We start from the raw sequence: 23,292 nt of genomic DNA, 5'->3' as shown, positions 1-23,292 counted from the left end.
GAGCTGCATCCAATCAGAGCTGCAGCAGTGAGCGCGTCATCCTGTTCTTCCCCAGTGATTTGCTTATTGAATAAAGGTACATTTTTTTGTTCACATTTACCTGTTCATTAAAATTGCTGTCAATGTTCATTAAAATAAGCCCTCCCCTGAAAATAAGCCCTCTGGTGTTTTTTCTGTCCAAAAAAATTAATGAGACAGTGTCTTATTATCGGGGAAACATGGTATGAGTGTGTGTATATGTGTGTACAGGTATACATAGACAGAGGGCACAGGACCAATTGAATAGGAAGGGATGATACTTAAAAGGTGGAATTGAGAGGTGAGAGAGGAATATAATGAGAGGAGATGGGGAGAGAATAATGAAGTAAATTATCTCATATGGAAGAGGCAAGGGAAAACTGTTATAATGGAGGGGGAGAACAGAAAGGCAAAAGGGAATGGGTCAACCTTACTCTCATTGAATTTGGCTTAGGGAGGCAATGACATACACACTAAATAGGGTATCTCACCCTACAGGAGAGTAGAGGGGAAGGGGATGAGAGGGGGACATGATGGAGGGGAGGGCAGGTCGGGGGGGTTGAGAAGTTAGAAGTACATACTTTTGAAAAGCAACAGGGTCAAAGTAGAGAATAGAACAAGTGGGGGGGGGCTGGATAGGACGGAGGGAAATATAGTCAGTCTTTCACAATATATCCACTATGGAAATGTTTTGCACAGCTGCATATGTACAACCTATATTGAATTGCTTATCTTCCCAGTAAGGGTGGGTGATGAGGAAGGAAGTGTAAGAATCTGGAATTCAAAGTTTTAAAATCAAATGTTTAAAAAATATATATTATTAGTAGAATTTTTTACATGCAACTGGGAAATAAGATAGACAAGTACTGGAGTATAGAGATCCATCTTGCCCTACTGGAAAGTCAGAGTGGGTATGGGGGAGGATATAGGAGAGAGCAGATCGGGGGAGGGGGCATACAGTAGGATCATTGTTTTGGGGTGGTGGGTAGGGGAAAGATGAGGAGAAAATTTGTAACTCAAAATCTTGTGGAAATGAATAATATAAACTAAACATAAACATAAAATTTAATTTAAAAAATTTTAAAGTAAAAAATAATATTGTATGATGATCTACTACGAATAACTTAGCTATTCTCATCAATACAATGGTCCAAGACATTTCTGTAGGACTTGCTGATGAAAGGTGCTATCCAGAGAAAGAAATCGTAGAGCCTGAATGCAGATCACAGATACTTTTTCTTTACTTTATTTTTCTTGTTTGCTTGTCTGTGTTTTCTTTCACAGAATGACTTCCATGGAAATGCATTTTGTATGACTATACATGTACCCTCAATCTATGCCCTGGACCCTTTTTACTTTTTTCTCTATATTCTCTCACTCAAGGATATCATCAACCTGTCAATTTTATTATCATTTTTATGCAGGGGACTGTCAGGTCCAAATATCCAACCCCAGTCTCTCTCCTAAGCTTCAGTCACCTATAAACAAATACTTATTGGACATTTGGAGCAGAATATCCTCTCAAATTCAGCCTATTTAAAACAAAATTCATGAGAGGGGAAGATTCAAGATGGCAGAGTAAAGGCAGAGACTCACCTGAGCTCTCCTCCAAACTCCTCCAAATTCTAAAGCAGCAGAACTCACAAAAAGATAGAGTGAAACAAATTTCCAGCCCAGGACAACCTGGAAGGTCCATAGGAAAGGTCTGTTGTACCACAATGAGAGAGGGGTACAGGCTAAAGCAAACTGGGCATACCAGTCCCCAATAAACCAGGGACAGGCCTTGCAAGTGACTGAATCAGCAGCAGAAGTGACTGCTTTCAGATCTCTCAGCCCACAGATGGTAAGAGGATTGAAAAACTTGTCAGAAGAAGACTACAGAGGTCTCTTTGCTAGCACTCTGTCCCAGGGCAAGGAGAAGCATTAGTAGAGCTAAGAAGGAATAACATACACACTCAATTGGGTATAGAAATCTATCTTACCCTACAGGAAAGTAGGGAGGAAAGGGATATGAGGAGGGAGGGCAGATTGGGGGAGGGGGTATTCAGAAGCAAAATACTTTTGAAGAGGGACAGGGTGAAAACAGAGAGAGAATAAAATAAACAGGGGAAGGGGGATAATAGGATGGAGGGAAATACAGCTAGTCTTTCACAACATGACTATTATGGAAGTGTTTTACATGACTACACATATATAACCTCTATCAAATTGCTTACTTTCTCCATGAGGTGGGTGGGGAAGAAGGAAGAAAAAGAATTTGGAACTCAAAGTTTTAAGAATGAATGATAAAATCGTTTTTATACATAACTGGGGAAAAATAAAATACTAAATAAAAACAAATTAATAAATAAAACTCATTCTTTTCCTCTGAAAGGAAAAAAAAAGGAGAAATATGAGTGTGCATACACACTGACTAAAATGATATGTATGAATTGTGCTGCATGACATAGTGGCAAAGAAAACATAAGCTCAGGTGCTGCCATAAACAGTATAAGGGAAGAGTTCCCCCAGTCACTATTAACTTCTTCCCCCACAGTCATCCTTCTTCTCACCTTCCCTATTACTGTCAAAGACACTACCACCCTTCAGGTCAACCAGGTTCATAACCTTGGTTTCATCCTTGATTCCTCATTCAAACCATATAACTAATCCAGGGGTGAGGAACCTGTTTTACAGAACAAATAAATCTGGATTTAGTCAAAAGGCCACACTTAAGGACCTAGAAGGCCACATGTAGCCTTAAGGCTGCAGGTTCCCCACCTTTGAGCTGATCAGTTGCAAAGTCTTGCTGATTCTACCTCCACAACACCCCTCACATCTATCCCTTCTCTCTAGTCATAGAGCCATCATCCTAATTCAGGTCCTTGTCACCCCTTGCTTAGACTGGTTCAATAATTTCCTATGTGGTCTCCCTGGCTCAAGTATTTTTTCACTTAAATCTATCCTTTACCCAGCTACGAAAATTATTTTCTTAAATGTCAGTATGATCAAGTCAGTCCACATATGCAATGAATTCCTGTGGCTCTGTATCATCTCTAGGATCAAATACAAATTCCTGTGTAGCATTTAAAGTTCTTCACAGTGGCCCACAACTTCCAGGACAAACATGAGCAATAAGATGGAAGACTGGTCATTTCCTCCTATCCTCATGACCTCTCAAACATTTCCAAAAGAAGAATTATGCACAAGAAGTAAAGCTTCACTAATGCCTAATCCAGCACCCCCTATTTCATCACCCTCTGTGCTGTGGCAAAGAAGTACAATTCAAACCAAAGGCTTTTGCTCTGGGATCTACCCAGCAATTCCCAACTAAGCACCACCCAACCCCTGTCCTTACTGTACCATTCTGAGGCAATCAGTAACAAAATTCAACCCTGCCCCATCCTTTCCCTGTTCGTGGGAGGTTTAAGTTTCACCAGTAGCAGCAGCATGGCTACGCACTCTGCTATAGCCAGTGCTCGGTCAAAGAACTAAGGAACAGAGGGAACAGAGGCAGTGTGCTAGTGTATGTGGGGCTCCACTAAGCCTAAAGGAAAGAGAACTAGCATCCAGCTGATGATACAACAGGTGCTAGGGGCACCTAAACTTAGCCAAAGTCAAGGCAAGTGGTATGATATGGACTCACGGGTAAACTAGAGGGAATATCAGACCAAAGGGAAGGCAGGCAGGTATATACCTAACAAAAAATTCCCCTGTTCCTAGATCCTTTCCTCATAGTTATTCTATTGCATCTAAGAGCTTTTGACTCACAGGTATGGGGAACCTGCTGCCTCGAGGCCCTCTAGGTCCTCAAGTATGGCCCTTTGACTGACTCCAAACTTCACAGAACAAATCCTTTTAATAAAACGATTAGTACTATAAAACTTGAACTCCATAAAAAAACCGCACCCAAAGACTTAGAAGGCTACATGTGGCCTCAAGGGTGCAGGTTTCTCAACCCTGGAAGTCTAAAGTTTAGGCTATTAATCTCTCTCTTATTACCACTTCTGCTTATCAATTTGAGGTGGTGTAAGTAAGGAGAATTTTGTTATTCCTTCCTAGAGTTTAGTTTCCCAGGCTGCATGACCATGACAATCTTTAGTTGCCAGTTGTTAGATATTTCCCAGGCCTATGACTTGTAAACATCTGCATCACGGTGGCACAGTGAGATATAGGGGTGACATAATGTGATTTTTTAAAAGCAATTGGGGTTAAGTAAACACGGCCAGGTGTTTCTGGGTGGGTGCTAAGTGTCTGAGCCCAGATTCAATCCCAGGTCATCCCACCAACTCTGGGATTCTTACTTGCTGTGCTACCTGGCTGCCCCAACATAATGTGATTTTTCCTGTACTAGTCACTAAGTGGCGAACCCACAGGAGAATATGATGGTGTAATGCTGTGTGTGCCTTGATTGGCCCCCATCAAAGCTTGGGAGGAATCTGTGTTTGCCTCAACCAGCCCCCAGTGAGGCTGGAAGACTCTGTAGGAGTTGTAGCTCCTACTATATTCTCATCTGCCCCTGCTAAAAGAGTGATTAGCGAAGGCTGTAAAAGTTGGTGCTCTCATTATCAGTAACCCCTCTGAGAAGACAAGACTAAATTAAAATTATTAAGCCTCCAAAGGCTGTCTTCCTTTCCTTCCTGTCTGACCAGATCAATGATGAACCTGTTAGAGGCTGGAGTCCAAAAACGCCAGTGTCTCCCATGTGTTATTTGTGAAACAGGTAGTTAAGAAATACTATTGCAGGGACGGAGTCAAGATGGTGGAGTAGAAACAGGAATTCCGCAGGGCTTGGTCTCCCACCACCTCCAATTCATGTAAAAGGTGACTCTGAACAAATTTTGAAGCTACAGAACCCACAAAATGACACAGAGAAGCTAACCTCCCACTGAGGACATCCCAGAAGGCCCACAGGGAGCAGGCAGCACAGAAGTGGCTAAGGCTCTGCAGCCATACAGCTGCAGACACGTGGCTGCTTCAGCTCCTGGCCTGCAGAATGCAGGGGGACCAAGCCACCAGTCTGAGAGGTAATCTCTCTTGCTATAACCTACTTGGATCTGGATTGCTGTCTAGGGTGGAGGTCCTGGGATGAGTGACCAGCTCACAAGACCATGTGGAGGCTTCAGAGAGGGCACCCAACTAATACCTTTTGCAGCTGAGAAAACCCCAGTGTTTGGGATGAAGCTCCCCTGTCTGGTAGCAGAGTCCTACTGTGGCAAAAAGCCCAAAAGTCAAATAATTGAGTGGCAACATGAGCAAATGAGGGAAGCAAGGCTAGCACAGTAATCTCACTTTGGACTCCTTTTTGGGGGGCAAAAAGGATCAAAACATGGAACAGGAAGAAGACAACAAAGTCAGAACTCCTGCACCAGAAGCTTCCAAGAAAAGAATAAGCTACTTATAGGCCATAGAGGAGCTCAAGAAGGATTTTGAAAACCCAATAAGACAAGTGGAGGAAAAATTGGGAAGAGAAAAGAGAATGGTACAAGAAAATTATGAAATGAGAGTCAGCAACCTGATTGAAGAAAATAACATCTTAAAAATAGACTAATTCAAATGGCAAAAGAGGCTCAAAAGGCCAATGAGGAGAATGCCTTAAAAAGCCAAATTTGCCAGATGGAAAAAGAATCTCAAAAGCTCACTGAAAAGAATCATTCCTTCAGAATTAGATTGAAGCAAATGGAAGCTAATGACTTTAGGAGAAATCAAGATACTATTAAACAGATCCAAACAAATGAAAAAAATAGAAGTCAATGTGAAATATCTCATTGGAAAAATCACTGACCTGGAAAATAGATCCAGGAGAGATAATTTAAAAATTATTGGACTACCTGAAAGCCATGATCAAAAAAAGAACCTAGAAATCATCCTTCAAGAAATTCTCAAGGAAAATTGCCCTGATGTTTTAGAACCAGAGGGCAAAACAGAGGTTGAAAGAATCCACCAATCACCTCCTGAAAAAGATCCCAAAAAGAAAACTCCTAGGAATTTATAGCCAGGTTCCAGAGTTCCCAGATCAAGGAGAAAATATTACAAGAAGCCAGCAAGAAACAATTTGAGTATTGTGGAAACACAATCAGGATAACACAGGATCTGGCATTGAGGGATCGAAGGGCTTGGAATATGATATTCCAGAAGTCAAAGGAGCTGGCATTAAAACCAAGAATCACCTACCCAGCAAAACTGAGTATCATGTTTCAGGGGAAAATATGGTTATTCAAGTATTCTTGATGAAAAAAACAGTTGAATAGAAAATTTGACATCCAGATACAAGAAGCAAGAGAAGCATGAGAAGGTAAACAGGGAAAAGAAATCATAAGGAACTTATCAAAGCTGAACTAGTTACATTCCTACATGGAAAAACAATAATTGTAACTTACGAAACTTTTCTCAGTATGAGAATAATTAAAGGGAATAGAAATGTATATATACACATACATACACATACATATATATGTCTATATAGGAGGGTATATGGGCTTATGAATACATATGTGAATGTGCATATATATGTGTACAGGTATACATAGATAGAGAGCACAGGACCAGTTTAATGGGAAGGGATGACACTTAAAAGGTGAAATTAAGAGGTGAGAGAGGAATATAATGAGAGGAGATGGGGAGAGATAGATTGGGGTAAACTATCTCATATAGAAGAGGTAAGGGAAAATGGTTACAATGGAGGGGAAGAACAGGAAGGCAAAAGGGAATGGGTCAACCTTATTCTCACTGAATTTGGCTTAGGGAGGGAATGACATACACACTAAAATCTCACCCTATAGGAGAGTTGGGGAGAAGGGGATGAGAGGGGGGGATGATGGAAGGGAGGGCAGGCTGCGGGGAGGGAAGTTGGAAGCACCCACTATTGAAAAGGGAAAGGATCAAAGTAGAGAATAGAACAAGTGGGGGGTGGGATATGAGGGAGGGAAATATAGCCAGTGTTTTACAATATATTTACTATGGAAATGTTTTGCATAGCTACACATGTACAACCTATACTGAATTGCTTATCTTCCCAGTAAGGGTGGGTGACAAGGGAGGAAGGGAATGAATCTGGAATTCAAAGTCTCAAAATCAAATGTTTAATATATATATATATATACATATATATACTATTATTAATATTATTTTACATGTAACTGGGAAATAAGACATATAGGCACTGGGGCATAGAGATCCACCATGCCCTACTGGAAAGTCAGAGGGGGTGTGGGAGAAGATATGGGAGAGAGCAGATTGGAGGAGGGGATATCCAGTGGGATCACTATTTTAGGGTGGTGGGTAGGGGGAAAATGAGGATAAAATTTGTAACTCAAAATCTTGCAGAAATGAATGATGTAAACTAGAAGTTAATAAAGCATTTGATTAAAATAATAAAAGAAATACTATTGCAAAGTAACACCAAAATGTTTGTGGTTACCTGGGGAGGGGGGGGGAACAGAGGGGTAGCCACTAACTCTACTTCCTCCCCAGAGAATAGATAGCCTGATTTCTACCCAGACTCATCCACTATCCAAACCTGTTCGTGTTAACAATAACCACATAATAAAAATTAGCAGTTACGAGCTACTTTTAAATAAAATTGGAATAAAAAGTAAAAATGAAAAAGTAGTGAGCAAAAAGGGTAGAGTTTATAGATATAGGCAGTCAAGCTGCTTCTGCAGCTGCAACCATTAACAAGCATTCATTAATCATTTACTATGCATGAGGCATTGTATTAAGCTCCGGGGATACAAAGAAAGGGAAAAATAGTCACTGTTCGGAAGGCACACAGTGTAATGGGGAAACAACATAAAAAGATTTACATTCAAACAATAGATATACAGGATAAACTGGAGATAATAAACAGAGGGAAGGTACTAGTATTAAGGGGAATGGGCTTCTTATAGAAGGTGGAATTTTAGCTGGAATTTGAAGGAAGGCAAGGAGAGCAAGAGATGGTGGTGGGAAAGCATTCTAAGCATGGACAGAAAACCAGAGAAAATTCCTGCAATCAAGAGATGGAGTGTCTTGTGTGAGAAATAGTAAGAAGGCCAGTGGCAAAGAGTATCTGGGGGTGATTCTAGAGAGATTAAGGTTTAAGAAGACTAGAAAGACATGAGGGAGCTATGTTGTAAAGGACTTTGAACACTAAATAGAGGAGTTTATAGTTGATTCTAAAAGTAAGAAGGAGCCATGGAGTAGAGAGAGGTAAGAGCACTATGGTCAGATCTGCACTTTAGGAAAATCAATTTGACAGCTGTGTAGAGAATAAATTGGAGGAGACCTGATCCAATAGTTGGTTACATCAATAGTCCAGAAAGATTCCAAAGGACTTGGCAAATGATTGGATATGGTGGGTAAAAGAGAATGAAAAGTCAAGGATGACACTTCAGTTGAGAGCCTGGGTGACTGTGAGGAAGGTGGTGTCTTTGACAGTAATATGAAAATTCGGAGGGAGGATTCTGGGAAGATGGTGGAGTAGGTCAGAAAATTCCAAGCTCTCAAGATCTTCCCCCACAAAAGAGTTAAAATAGCACCTTACAGTGAACAAAGTGTGGGCAGAGATAAATAAGAATAGGGGCATAACTGGGGTCCTCCTGGGACAATCTGAGAAGATCAGAAGAAAAATCTCAGGACAAGATTTGGTCCCTGTGAAGAGTAAACACCTCCAGGCTAGGTTCCATTTTAACAGCAAACTGCAAGCCTCTTAAACAATAAGTAGCAAGCCCTGGGGTTAATTGGTTTAAGAGGCTGCCTTGGCCCCAGTCACCCCACCAGAACTTCCACTCCTGGGATAGTGAGGGGAGTTGGGCATTTGAGTCCGGGAAGATTGAGGAAACATCTGCTGACCAGGAAGGCCAGACCCACCTGTGCTGGGAAGAGCAACGCAGGCAAGAATGAACCAGCACACACCTGGTGAGTGCAGAAGCAGTGAGGCAGAAAGCCCCTGGCTCTGGGCACTTACAGGAGATTGGAGGCTTGGCTTTCATTTCAGGCTAGAGGGAAGAACTGAAGATCAGGGGCAAGAGGCACCATTTTCCATACCCCAGGGCAAGAGGTGACCTCAAATAAATAAGCTATCACCACAAAAAAATGCATAGTCAAAGGAGAAAGAATCCAACTACAGAAACCTATTATGGGAATAGAGATAATCAGGGTTCATCTTCAGAGGAGAAAATAGAATTAAAGAAACCCCCAAAGAGTTAATGACAAATAGTCACCTGCCCAAAAAGAATTTCTAGAAGACCTGAAAAAAGACTTTAAAAATCAAATGACAGAGATGGAGGAAAAACAACAACAAAAAAAGAGTAATATAAGAAAAACAAGAGGGGTATGAAAGGAAAGTCAACTAACTAGAAAAGGAGATCCAGAATCTTAAGGAAGAAAATGACACCTTGAAAATTAGAATTGAGCAAAGTGAAGCCAGTGAAATTATAAGAGATCAAGAAATGATTAAACAAAATATGAATAATGAAAAAATAGAAGAGAAAGTGAAACATAAGAAAAACAACAGATTTGGAGAATAGATGAAGAAGAGAAAATAAAAAATAATTGGACTAACAAAGTTATGATAAAAAAAAAGAATCTTGATACAATAATGTAAGAAATAATTAAAGAAAATTTCCTTGAAGCATTAGAACAAAGGAGAAAAGTAGAAATAGGAAAAAATCTATTGATCACCACTTAAAAGAGATCCTATGAGGAAAACTCATAGAAATATCATAGTCAAATTCCAAAATCCCCAGTTCAAGGGAAAAATACTAAAAGCATGAAGATTAAAACAATTTAAATATGATGGTGCCACAGTTAGAATTACACAAGACCTAGCAGCAGAAACATTAATGGACCACAGGTCTTGGAACACAATGTATCAAAGAGCAAAAGAACTGGGGCTCTGGTCAAAAATACCCTGCAAAGTTAAATATTATCTCAAATGAAAAAAAATGGACATTTGATAAACTCTCAGATTTTCAAAACTCTGTTTAAAAAATCCTGAACTTAATAGATGATTTGACATACAAGAACCAATAAGGTACATAGCAAAAACTGATTATAAAGGATCCATAAGGTCAGACTGTTTACTTTTTATATATGTAATATGTAAAATTTATGTCTAAGATTTTTATTAATAATGGGGTAGTTAATAAGACTGGGGAAAACTTGAGCATGATATGAATTTTAAAAATAAATCCATTTAGGAACAGCTAAAAAGAGTAATTATTTCATACAAATGAGGTGCAAGAGGAAGAACTGATACACAGGAATTAGATGGGGGAGGAGGGCCGGTAGTTCTGGTAACCTACTTTCATAGGGAATGGGTGTAAGAGGGAACAATACGTATACATTTAAAAGAGTATAAAGTCTTCTAAGTTCAGAAGAAATAAAATGGTAGGGGCATAGAGAGAGGGGAGAATACAAGGAAGGGATCTTTAGAGGGGAAGATGAGAGAATGTGTAAACAGGGGTATAGAAGGGTGTTTAGATTTATGGGAATGGGAGGATAGGGGAGGGATCCTTGGAGGGGGGTAAGCAAGTCATAGGAGGGCAAGGTAGTGGGTAAAAGTAAAGTAGAGGAGGCAGAAGGGATAGGAAACAAGAGATATGCATATACATAAAAAAGATCAGGAGTAGAATAGGTTTGGGAATGTATATGTCGATAATGTATGGATATATGTATATATCTATACCTATCAAGAAATATATCTAAAATTTACTGTAGCCTTCTGGGGGGTGTGGGAGGGTGTGTGTATATATATATATGTATGTATGTATATGTATATATGTATGTATGTATATGTGTGTGTGTGTATACAGAGAGAGAGAGAGAGAGAGAGAGATTTCTTTATAGCTATAGAGAAACATATCTAAACTTTACTGTGACTTTTGAGGGGGGAGGGTTAGGAGTAGGGAAAAAAAGAACAAAGTAAAAAAGTGCACAGCAGAGAACAAAAGAAAACTCACAAGGAAACAAAGAAAAGATGGACAATTCTCAACACGAGTATTATTTATCACATAGGCTTTTTTGAAATGAAATTTTATTGTTACATATTTTGAATCCTCTCTTATGTTCTGTTATGCACATGACATGCTTTTATTTCTTTCTAACTTTGTATTTGAGTTCCAATATTTAAGTTTATAATATTATTGTTTCTTTTCTCTATTCTCTATTTGTGTTCTGGCATTTGGCTCTAAAATAAATTTTTGGGAAAAAAAAGAAAATTAGGAAGAGGAGAGTGCTTGATGGAGAAAGCTAATGAGTTCAGTTTTAGACATGTTTGATTTAAGGTGTCAATGGAACATACAACTCAAGATATCCAAGAGATAGCTAGAGATATGAGACTGGAGATCAGGAGCCAGGTTAAGGCTAGATAAGAAGATCTGGGGATCATCAACTTAGAGATGATCATTTTGAGACTGTGAGATTACTAAGTGAAGTAGTATAATGGGAGGGGGAAAAACCCAAAACAGAGATTCAGGGGACACCTGTGGTTAGTGAGGGAGACCTGGACAACAATTCAGCAAAAGAAACTGAAGAATATTCAGGCAAGTAGGAGAAGAAACTGGAGAAAGCATCATGAAAACCTAGAGAGAAAAGAATATCAAAGGAAAGGGGTGGTTAACAGTATCAAAGACTGCATAGAGGTGAAAAAGGATGAAGACTGGCAGAGGCAGGCCTAGAAGGCATGGCCCTCAGACACAGAGGCAGGCCTGGAAGAGCACTGATCAACTGGGAGGGCAAGTCATCCCAACAACCACAAGGGCCACTACCAGGCCTATCACCAAAGGGCTGGGACTAGAAAGAGCAAGGTAAGAACCAAATGCAGTGGCCCCTGTCCCGGACAGCAAATACTCCTGGGGCTACCACTTCATAGCCCAGAAATTTTTTTAAAAAGCCCCTATCAGGACCTCCAAAGACCAGGATGACAGAGGGAACCCCACCTGCTCCAACCCCCAACCCTGACCTTGAAAACATAGTAACTATTGCCCCAGGGCAAAACCCTCTATAGTAAAGGCTTGGGATCCCTGGAGGAAGGGTGTGACTAGGGCCTGCCTCAAAATGGGTAGAAAGCAGACTACAAAGACTCTGGAGTCCTACTATCCTCAGAGGGAGACAATGTGGACTCCACACCCACAGCTGAAACATCAACAGGGAACGGGTCCCAAGCACAGAAAGCTCTCCTAGATGAGATTAAAAGGAACTTTGAAAACCAAATGAGAGAGATAGAAGACAAAATGAATAATTCTCTCAAAATCAAAACTGCAGAATTAGAAAAACATCACAATGAAGAAAACATCTCTCTAAAAAGAAAAGTGTATGATATGGAAAAGGAGGTCCAAAAATTAACCAAGGAAAATGAATCGCTAAAAACTAGAATTAACCAAATTGAAACAAATAACAATATGAGGAACCAAGAATTAGTTAAAAAAAAAACAACAAGAATGAAAAATTAGAAAAAGAGGTAAAATATCTCAATGGAAAAATAACTGACCTGGAAAACAGATCCAGGAGAGATAATCTGAGAATCATAGGCCTACTAGAAAATCATGATGAAAAAATGAGCCTGGACAACACTATCTAAGAGATCATTAAAGAAAACTGCCCTGAGATACTAGAACCTGAGGGTAAAATAGAAATCGAAAGAATCCACCAGACACCTGCTGAAAGAGATCCCAAATTGAAAAGTCCTCGAAATGCTATGGCCAAACTCCAGAACTACCAGGTAAAAGAGAAAATACTTCAAGCAGCCAGAAAGAAACAATTCAAATATCAAGGGTCCACAGTGAGGATAGCACAGGACTTGGCAGCCTCTACACTGAAAGATCGGAGGGAGCAGAATACAATTTTCCAGAACGTAAAAGAACTTGGGTTACAACCAAGGATCACATACCCAGCGAGACTGAGCATATTCTTACAGGCAAAGAGATGGTCACTCAATGATATAACAGAGTTTCAGACCTTCCTGATGAAAAAGCCACAACTCAATGGAAAATTCAACCTCCAATTATGAGATGCAACATTGACATAGAAAGGTAAAGAAGGAAAACACACACACACACACACACACATACACACACACACACAACCTGCTATTTGATAAGAGCAAACTGTTTATAGACAAGTAGAGGATATGAGTATAAAATACACAAAATGATGATTTAAAAAAATCTTATTAAGGGCTACAAAGGGACTAAAATGGAATAAGAGGAATGAATGAAGTGGAAAAGGGTAAATTATGCTACACAAAGAGGCATAAAAACAGTATAGCAGAGGAAAAGAAGGGAAGGAGATGAGAATCATATGAGCTTTTCCCTCATTGGGTCTGGTGCAAGGAGGGAATAACAACCAGTTAAGCATAGAACTCTATGGAGAAGAAATGCAAAAAGTATCATTTTAGAGGGATAGAGGGGAGGGAGAGGAGCTTCGCATGAGATTTGTTCCTGTCACTCTTGGTGCGAAGAAGAAATAACATACTTCATTAAGTATAAAAATATTCTACAGGTAGTAGGAGGGGGAAAGGGCTATGAAAGGGGTGGGGTGGTCAGCAGGGAGGGAAGAAGTAAGGGGAAAGGGGAGGAAAAGGGAGGGGGGCTGATAAGGGAATACTGAGAGAGGTGATGGTCAAAAGGAAAACTATTAAAGGGGGAATGGAGAAGGGGGAAAAATATGAGCATTAACAGGGGAGGAAATAGGATGGAGGGAAAGAAACAGATAACAATCAACTGTAAATGTGAATGAAATGAACTCTCCCATAAAATGGAAACGGATAGCAGAATGGATTAGAAATCATAATCCTACAATATGCTGTTTATAAGAAACACATCTGAAACAGAGGGATACATACAGGGTAAAGGTAAAAGGCTGGAGTAAAATATATCATGCCTCAGCTAAAGTAAAAAAAAGCAGGGGTACCAATCCTTATCTCAGATAAAGCAAAAGCAAAAATTGACCTAATTAAAAAAGATAAGGAAGGAAACTATATCCTGTTAAAAGGCACCATCAAGAATGAAGCAATATCATTACTTAACATATATGCACCAAGTGGTATTGCATCCAAATTCCTAGAGGAGAAGGTAAAGGAATTAGAGAAAGAAATAGATAGCAAAACTATACCAGTGGGAGACCTTAATTTCCGCCCCTCTGAGCTTGATAAATCCAACCTCAAAATAAACAAGAAAGAAGTTAAGGAGGTGAACAGAATTGTAGAGAAGATGGGTATGATAGATCTCTGGAGAAAACTGAATGGGGATAAAAAGGAATATACTTTCTTCTCAGCGGTTCATGGCACATACTCAAAAACTGACCGTGTTCTAGGGCACAAAAATCTCACAATTCTATGCAGTAAGGCAGAAATATTAAATGCATCCTTCTCAGATAATGATGGAATAAAGGGCCATGGAAAGACAGACTAAAAACTAATTGGAAATTAAACAATTTAATTCTAAAGAATGAGTGGGTCAAACAAGAAATTATAGAAACAATCAGTAATTTCATTCAAGAGAATGATAATAATGATACAACACCAAAATGTGTGGGATGCATTAAAGGCAGTTCTTAGGGGAAGTTTTATATCCCTGAGTGCATACATGATTAAATTAGAGAAAAGGGAAGTCAACGAATTGGGCTTGCAATTGAAAAACCTAGAAAAACAACAAATTCAAAATCCCCAATTAAATACTAAATTAGAAATACTGAAAACCAAAGGAGAGATTAATAAAATTGAAATTAAGAAAACTATTGAATTAATAAATAAAACCAAGAGCTGGTTTTATGAAAAAACCAACAAAATTGATAGACCCTTAGTCAATATGATAAAAAAAAGAAAGAAGAAAACCAAATTATGAGTATCAAAAATGAAAAGGGTGAATCTACCTCCAATGAAGAGGAAATGAAAACAATAATTAGGAATTATTTCTCCCAATTGTATGCACATAAATTTGATAATCTTAGGGAAATGGATGAATATTTACAAAAATACAAGTTGCCCAGATTAACTGAAGAGGAAGTAAATTACTTAAATAACCCCATCTCAGAAAAAGAAATTGAACAAGCCATCAGTCAACTCCCTAGGAAAAAATCTCCAGCGCCAGATGGATTTACTAGTGAATTCTATCAAACATTTAAAGAACAATTGATTCCAATACTCCACAAACTATTCGGGAAAATTAGTGAAGAAGGAGTCCTACCAAATTCTTTTTATGACACAAATATGGTACTGGTACCTAAATTGGGAAGAGATAAAACAGAGAAAGAAAATTATAGACCAATTTCCCTCATGAATATAGATGCAAAAATTCTAAATAAAATACTAGCAAAAAGACTACAGCAACTTATCTCAAGAATAATACACTTTGATCAGGTAGGATTTATTCCAGGAATGCAAGGATGGTTTAATATTAGGAAAACCATCAGTATAATTGATCATATCAACAATATAACTAGCAGAAACCACATGATCATCTCAATAGATGCAGAAAAGGCTTTTGACAAAATATAACATCCATTCCTATTAAAAACATTAGAAAGTATAGGAATAAATGGAGCCTTCCTTAAAATAACAGGTAGCATTTATTTAAAGCCATCAGCAAGTATTATATGTAATGGGGGGAAGCTAGAAGCATTTCCCATAAGATCAGGGGTAAAACAAGGGTGTCCACTATCACCCCTCTTATTCAGTCTGGTACTAGAAATGTTAGCAGTAGCAATTATTGAAGAAAAAGAAATAAAGGGAAAGAATCTTTACAACCTATGACTCTGACAAGCATTCATTTCTAAAACATACAGAGAATTGAGTCAAATTTATAAGAATACAAGTCATTCCCCAATTGATAAATGGTCAAAGAATATGAACAGGCAATTTTCAGAGAAAGAAATTAAAGATATCTATAAGCACATGAAGAAATGCTCTAAATCACTACTGATTAGAGAAATGCAAATCAAAACAACTCTGAGGTACCACATCTCACCAGTCAGATTGGCTTAGATGACAAAACAGGAAAATGACAAATGCTGGAGAGGATGTGGGCAAATTGGAACACTAATGCATTGCTGGTGGAGTTGTGAACTGATCCAGCCTTTCTGGAGAGCAATCTGGAATTATGCCCAAAAGGCTATAAATAATTTCATACCCTTTGACCCAGCAATACCACTCCTAGGGTTATATCCAAAGAGATCATAGAAGTGGAAGGAAGACCCATGTGTAAAAAAATAATTATAGCAGCTCTTTTTGTGGTGGTAAAGAATTGGAAATTAAGGGGATGCCCATCAATTGGGGAATGACTGAACAAGTTGTGGTATATGTATGTTATGGAATACTATTGTGCTATAAGAAACGAGGAGCAGATGGACTTCATATTTACCTGGAGAGATGCTGAGTGAGGAGTAGAACCAGGAGAAATTTGTACACAATTACAGACACAACATATGTGTGATGACCAACTTTGATAGACTGGCTCTTCTCAGCAATGCAGTGATATAAGTCAATGCCAAAAGACTCATGATGGAAAGAAATGTGTACATCCAGAGAAAGAACTAGAAAGAACCGAGGTGATATCCAGATTGAAGCAAACTACCTGATCTTTTTCCTTTTCTTGTTTGTTTTTATGTCCTCTTTACCATTTTTCATTCCATCTGATACAATCCATCTTTATAACCTGACTAATGTACAAAGTGAAAGTATTACAGATCCTATACTTGAGTATATGCCATGATGGGGGGGAGGGGAGAGAGGGGACAAAATGTGAAACTCAAGGAATTGTGGAATTGAATCCTGTAGACTAAAAGTAAACAAACTAATTTTTAAAAAAATTTAAAAAAAAAGAAATGTAAGGTGGGGTGTGAAGACATTGTTACAGTGTTCTATGCCTGCTGCTGCAAATACATATGGAGTCTACTGAGCTCATTTCTGGAAATACATAAGGGTGTATAATTGAGGACTCTTTCCTCTACTTCACAGCTTCTACAAGTATTCTGTAATTGTTTCCTGTCTCCTTACTATGCTGTGACAGAAAGCCTTTTGACTGACTTCTCAGTTAGAACTAAGGGTGTCTACAAAAGGATCCAACAAAAGAATTTGCTGTCCCTCTCTTCCCCGGTGGTGAGTGAGGCAAGAACTACTGTAAGCTTCCAGGTTGGGGAAGAGCCCTTTGAATTCAAACTTCACCAAACAAATCCCTTTAATAAAAGGATTTGTTCTGTAAAACTTGGACTCAGTCAAAAGGCTGCACCCAAGGACCTAGAAGGTCACATGTGGCCTTGAGGCTGCAGGTTCTCCACCTCTGGGGTAGATGGTAATAATACTGTGGGAAACAGACAAGATGAAGTCTCAAGAAGACACCATTAAAGAAGCACACAACTCTTCAGGGTTCCCCTAGAATCTCAAGGGAAGGGTGAAATGGCAGCCATGCTCTGGGGAATTGACCTGTTAGTCTGAATTTGGTTTCAGAGAATAAGCTCAGGGCCTAATCCATTACATAAAGAATTTAGAATTTTCAAAATTAATAAAATAAAGAACAATTATTTTTATAGAAACCTAAGCTTTAAGTCCATTATTTATTAAATGGAGAAATGTGATATTATTCACTGAGATGACTGGAGGCCCATTCGTGATGCCCAGAGTCTAGCTGGGAACCTCAACCCTATGGTTCTAATTACTTTCATTTTAATGTGCCCCATAATTATTTTGGGGGCCCCATTAGTTCAAAATTCTTGCCATGGCCCTAGTGATATTTCTTTAGCCTCTTTTTAAAAGAATTGTTTAACCTCTTCAAGAATCTTCTGAGAACTGTGAAATTGGAGTCAAAGATTTTCATGTTGCAGAACTTCCAGTGATTTATTACATGTGTGCTTATACACTAGAGGTCAAGGGGAAGGAATTGTTAAGAAGAGCTTTTAGGGTTGGAAAGGGCTATAAAACAAATGTGAATAGCTCAGTGGAGACTACAAACCCCTGCATTCTGGCCTACTACAACTGTTTTAAACTGCTTTCTGTTAGGTCTCCATGTTTAGAAAGCATTTTATTCCACTTAGTTTGGAGATGATGAATATTCAGCATGGTGATATCTATAAAAAAATCTTGTTCTTAAATTTTCATGGACCAATAGCATGTCCTGGTGGTTGTGGGAGATAGTTTTACTTCTAATCATGCTTTGGTTCTAGTCCAGTTTATTTGATGAATTACCAAAGGTATTTGGGGGATTGTGCAGGGATCTTTTGTCTGTCTTGTTATACAGGATAGGGAGCATTTGACAGATAATTCTAACCATTTGTCTTTCTAGATGTTCAGTGCTGAATTTTTGCAACCTACAGTGATGTGCTGTAGATTTCCTTCCATTTAATTGCATAATCTGCATCAATCAAGATAAAGTGTTCTGTAGTTTCTGATGGCAATGACATTATCCTGAACCATAAACTCCTCTACTTCTATAAGCAGAAGTGCAAAACTCAGCTACTTAATTAATATTTCTTTACTTTGACATTAATCATTCTTTAAATTTATGTGAAGGTTTACCATGGAGGGCTTTTTGATTCCATACTTGGATCTTAGTTGTTTTCTAGGCTATAACAAGAGGTAAAACACATTCCATTCCATTTGACAAATCCAATGGTGGGAACTGTCATTATCCTTTACTATTGCCGAGAATAGAGCTGTTTACCCATTCCAAAAGTATTTCTGTATATTTTTCTCATATACTCTAATAAAATCCATCAATCTTCCAAAAAAAAGAACGAAGATTTAGAAAGGCCATTAGATTTATTAAGAAAGCACTCAAGTCTGGAGAGAGTAATTTCAGTTGAATGATGTTAGAAGTCAGAGTGCAAAGAGTTAAGAAGAGAGTGAGAGGAAAGGTGGTAAAGGCACAGATTACAGATGAATTTCTCAAGGAGTAAAGGCAAAAAATGAAAGAGACATAGAATGATAGCTAACAGGGATATACAGGTGTAGTGAGGGGATTCTGAGGATGGGGATGATGTAGGCATGTCTGAAGGTGAGAGATTAAAGATTAATGAGAGTCAGAATGATAGAGGGCAATCTCTTGGAGAAGACAGGACAGAATGCTAACAGTTTTAGGCTTCTTCCCTTGTCGGGGGAGAATCAAAGAAAAACTCCAGAGGAGTGAAGCAATTAATGGCAATTGCTCCTGTTCTCACTTTGGCGGCAGGGAACTGAAGAAAAAATCTCATCAATCCTTATTCCCAATTTACAGCAGTTCTTTAATCCAACCAGCATAGTAAATGCCTCTATCACTAGCCTTATCAGTCTCTCCTAAGGGTTAGTTGGGGAACAAATAACCTAAAACCTGTGCTATCTATCTACCCACATGATTTCAAGATCATGATTTCAAGATTTTCAAGAGTGGCATGATAAAAGCAATAATTCCTAGGAACAAGCTATGTAGGCTGAACTAGCTTTTATTAAGGCCTTAGTTCTTTTCCTTAATATGTACTGAAACTCTCCTTAAACCTTGATTGTTATAAGACTTGCTTAGGTTGCTGACATGACTTCCCAATCAGAAAAAAAAAAGCCCACAAAGAGTTCTAGCTCCTTCTCTGACAATTCACTTCACTACCATCACTAACAAGTCATGCTCAGCTTAATCAAGGTGTTATCCTTATCAAATACCCTTTGCTGCTTTAGCTATGTCAACTTCCACTTATATATTGAATGAGCTCCAAATGTCTCATCAAATATGAAATCTCAGCTCAACTGTTCACAGACTTTCAGCAAGATATCTCAGCAAAGCATATCAAGAAAACTCAGTTCTATGACATCATTAGTTGATGGATTTTAGCGTAGTATATCCATAGCAATACATATTACACACATGTATCTTATCTCCTCCGTTAGAAGGTCCTTGAGGTCAAGGATTGTTTTATCTTTGTACTCCTAGGGCTTGAAAGCACTTAATAAATATTTGTAGATCAGCTATGATAATACAGAGAAACATGGAAAAATATATATGACCTAATACAAAGTAAATTAAGTAGAACCAGGAAAACAACGAATACAATGGCTACAACAAAATATGAAAGAACATTACCAACAAAACAAATGCAAGTTTTAAGCTTTAATGGCTAAGAAGAGAGGAATGCAACAATGTACCTCCCTTCTTTGCTGAGGTAAGGGTTTATAGGTGTGGAACACTACATAATAATGTCAAACTTAGTTTATTTGCTGAATTGGTTGGGGTGGTTTTTTCTAATTTTTTGTTATAAGGAAAGAGTCTTTGGTAGGAGGAAGAGAAATATATTGGGAAGTGTTGGTGACATAAAAAAAAAAGATCCATGAAAATGTTCAAAGAAAAATAAAAGTCTAAAGAGACTCCCTTAGCCTACCAGCAGACTTCTATCTAGTTTGTAATCAATACATTAACAAATACCCTTTTAACAAGTTACCAATCTGCCTAAAATTCTGTAAGCCCACATTTCTTACTACTCAGTGATTTCCTGCTATCACTGCCAGAGCTATGGAGGAAAATTTGTTCTTCCTGTAGTAAGTCTGAATTAAGAAAACATTTTCCCACAGTAAACCAGTGAAACATGATGATTAGTACAGCAGAAAAAGCCCTGTATTTGGAGTCAGAAGGCCTGAATTCAAGTCCTGTCAAGGCCACTTACTAGTCATGTCCCTTCACTTTTCTGATGTCAGTTTTCTTCCTGACTACATAGGAATGATAAGAGTCTAGCATGTATACTCTGCCACCAACAGGCCTAACATAAGAAAGGCATGGTATTGTGTATACAATGTAAGGGTGAGCAGTTTTCTTAGTATTAATAGTCTTCTACTTCTGACAAAATTTAAGTTATTATGGATTAACATTCTATGAACTAATCCGAAAAATACAGCTATTTAAATAGGTTTTCTCCCTATATAAAAATGCATTCTATGTTCCAAGCAACAAATATATAAATTAACCTTTGTAACAGAATTTTTTTTCCCTTCACAATCTAGGGAATCACTTAAATGAAGATTTCATAAAGAGAGTGCACTGTGAAGCACTACTAATAAAATAGAACTAATTTCTAATTATTACTAATAAATTATTACACCTTGCTAATAATTGCACACTAGCCTCATCACATCATTGCTTTGATCTCAAGATTTCAAAATTATTTTAGCTTAATTTTATTTCTATACTTTCAATTTCATGATTCATATATGTACATATACATATATTTGAGGTAATGAGATTAGAACTTTATATAAGATTATAGGTCCAACATAAATCACTTTATAAAATTAGAAAATTACTTTAAATACTTTACAAAACAGTTCTTTTCCTCCCCAAAGTCTCACCTTTTAAAGTAAGCTGGAAGGGCTCTGTCACTTTCTGAGTAATAGTCTTCGCAACATCACTATCAGAAGGGAGATAACATAGCCAAAGGAAGTCTGGTGGAAAAGTCTGAACAAATTTGTTGGGTAGATCATCAATGAATAAAGGATCATATTTTATAGAATCTTTATATTGTGGCTTGCTCTTCAAACGAAGTGAAATTAAAACTCCAGCAAACAGCAATGGCAATAAGACTTCTATGAGGCTTGATAAAAACATGCGCTTCTAAAAGAAAAAATGAAAAATTTTATGTTAAACCAAAACAATGCCCAAATAAAAGACATGTGGAAAGGTTCTTCTTCCAGGCTCACTGCACTATGTCCAAAAAAGAAAAAATGAGAATTGAAATAAGAATCATTTGGAGGGGCTCCAATGATCTTTTCTGTAATAAATTGAATTCACATCAAAAACATTTTCTTTAAAAATGAAATAATTATATACATATATGTATATATGATGATACTATCCATTGTACAAAATTGTATATTTGCTAATCAGGTACTTTTATTTTCTTTGAACAACTTTTTCAAAAATTCTTTTAAATGGCTAGTCTCTCCCAAAGTCCCACATTTTTTTTTACAGATGCATCATATACCTACCTTTAAGATATAAATTTTCCAGAGAAGAAGTTTAAACAGCCTAAACGCTGTCATTTTTCCGTTTTGAAGAAAAGCTCACCACTATATAGGGGACAAAAAAAGATAAAAGTCACATATTTAACAATATTTAAATGTAGACTTTTTTTTACTGAAAGAGGTGAGGAGGAAAAGCAATTAATGCAACAGAAATCTTTTTCTTCCCTAAGTGTTTTCTTTACTCTCTCTTTTCTGATTATTTCTGTACCTGAAGTTAAAAGACACAAACAGGAAAACAAGATTATTTACAAGATTTTTTAAGCCAATACTTTGAGTGAGCTTATGTCACTGTTTTTTTGTTCCATGTGAGTTTTTTATAGGCAGTGACTGGTGGTATAGTGGGAAAATTACTGGATATAGACTAAAGGGACTGGGTTCAAATTCCATTATCATTACTTACTATTTATGAGAATGTGCAAAGCATTTAACTTCTATAGGAACCAATTTCTTCAAGTATAAAATGAGGTCAGAGTAATCAGAAGACCATGAGTCAGCTGGTGCAAATATATATGGCCAATTTATATTTAGCCATCCCAGGACTCCAAACCATCTTTCATATGCTAACCAGTTTCCTCCCTCCACCCCACTGCCAATGATCCCACTACATTCATGCCCTGGGTAACTTAATCTACTGCAGTGGCAACCACACTGGTATACTAAGGATGGGTGCTAGCTAGCACAGGTTCTTAAATCTGCTTTACTAGGAAAGAGAGCTATTTAAGGGGTCAATAATCTTTTTTTAAATTCCATTCACTAGTTCAGGGGAAAAGTCACCACCCTGAACTTCAGAGAAAATCCAAACAAAGGAAACAGAAAATACAAGCAGAGAAATAAAGACCAACAGAAGGGGCTTCTTTCTGAGAAATTAGCACAGATCAACAGACAGACCCAACTGTCTGACCAAAGCAATACATACACAGTTACCAGAAAGAGAAGCACCAACATCTAGGTTTTTCAAAAACACAGGGCTCCTTAATGGCTACTCAGAGTCTCATCTGGCCAAATCACAGGAACTTCCAATGAGTGAGTCCAAAGCAAAATGATAACCTCAGAATACACACACACACACACACACACACATACACACACGCACACACATGCACATGCACACGCACATGCACACATGCACACACGCACACTTCTTCAGGGTCAGAGGACAATCACAATCCTTGTGACCCATTGCATAATTACAAAGTAACAAAAGGTGTGGGCCTTCCTGAAAAACAAGCCTCCCCTAATCAAAGCTTCTCTTAATGGGCTCCATGTGAGGCCTTTTAATGGGCTGGGAAGATCTTATATCCCATTAACATTACATTTATTCAAATGTGGAAATATCAGCCTAGGGC

At 38.1% G+C, this 23,292-nt stretch overlaps 1 protein-coding gene across 1 annotated transcript in view; it reads right to left on the bottom strand.

Moving 5' to 3' along the window:
- The window catches only part of LOC138143979 (phospholipid-transporting ATPase ABCA3-like), a 282,495-nt gene extending 260,531 nt beyond the window's left edge, over nt 1–21,964 (bottom strand). Inside the window, exons 1-2 of the mRNA XM_069065289.1 lie at nt 21,911–21,964; nt 21,275–21,536 (exon numbers count right to left, since the gene is read on the bottom strand). Of these exons, the coding sequence (XP_068921390.1) occupies nt 21,275–21,536; nt 21,911–21,964 (316 nt within the window). The remainder of the gene's footprint in view (nt 1–21,274; nt 21,537–21,910) is intronic.
- Nucleotides 21,965–23,292: the final 1,328 nt, after the last annotated feature.

Source organism: Petaurus breviceps, unplaced genomic scaffold (genome assembly GCF_028583685.1).
Source record: "Petaurus breviceps papuanus isolate PSGF00001 unplaced genomic scaffold, PetGlider_PUasm1.0 138, whole genome shotgun sequence".
Lineage (NCBI taxonomy): Eukaryota > Metazoa > Chordata > Mammalia > Diprotodontia > Petauridae > Petaurus > Petaurus breviceps.
This window is presented reverse-complemented; position numbering and strand designations above follow the sequence as displayed.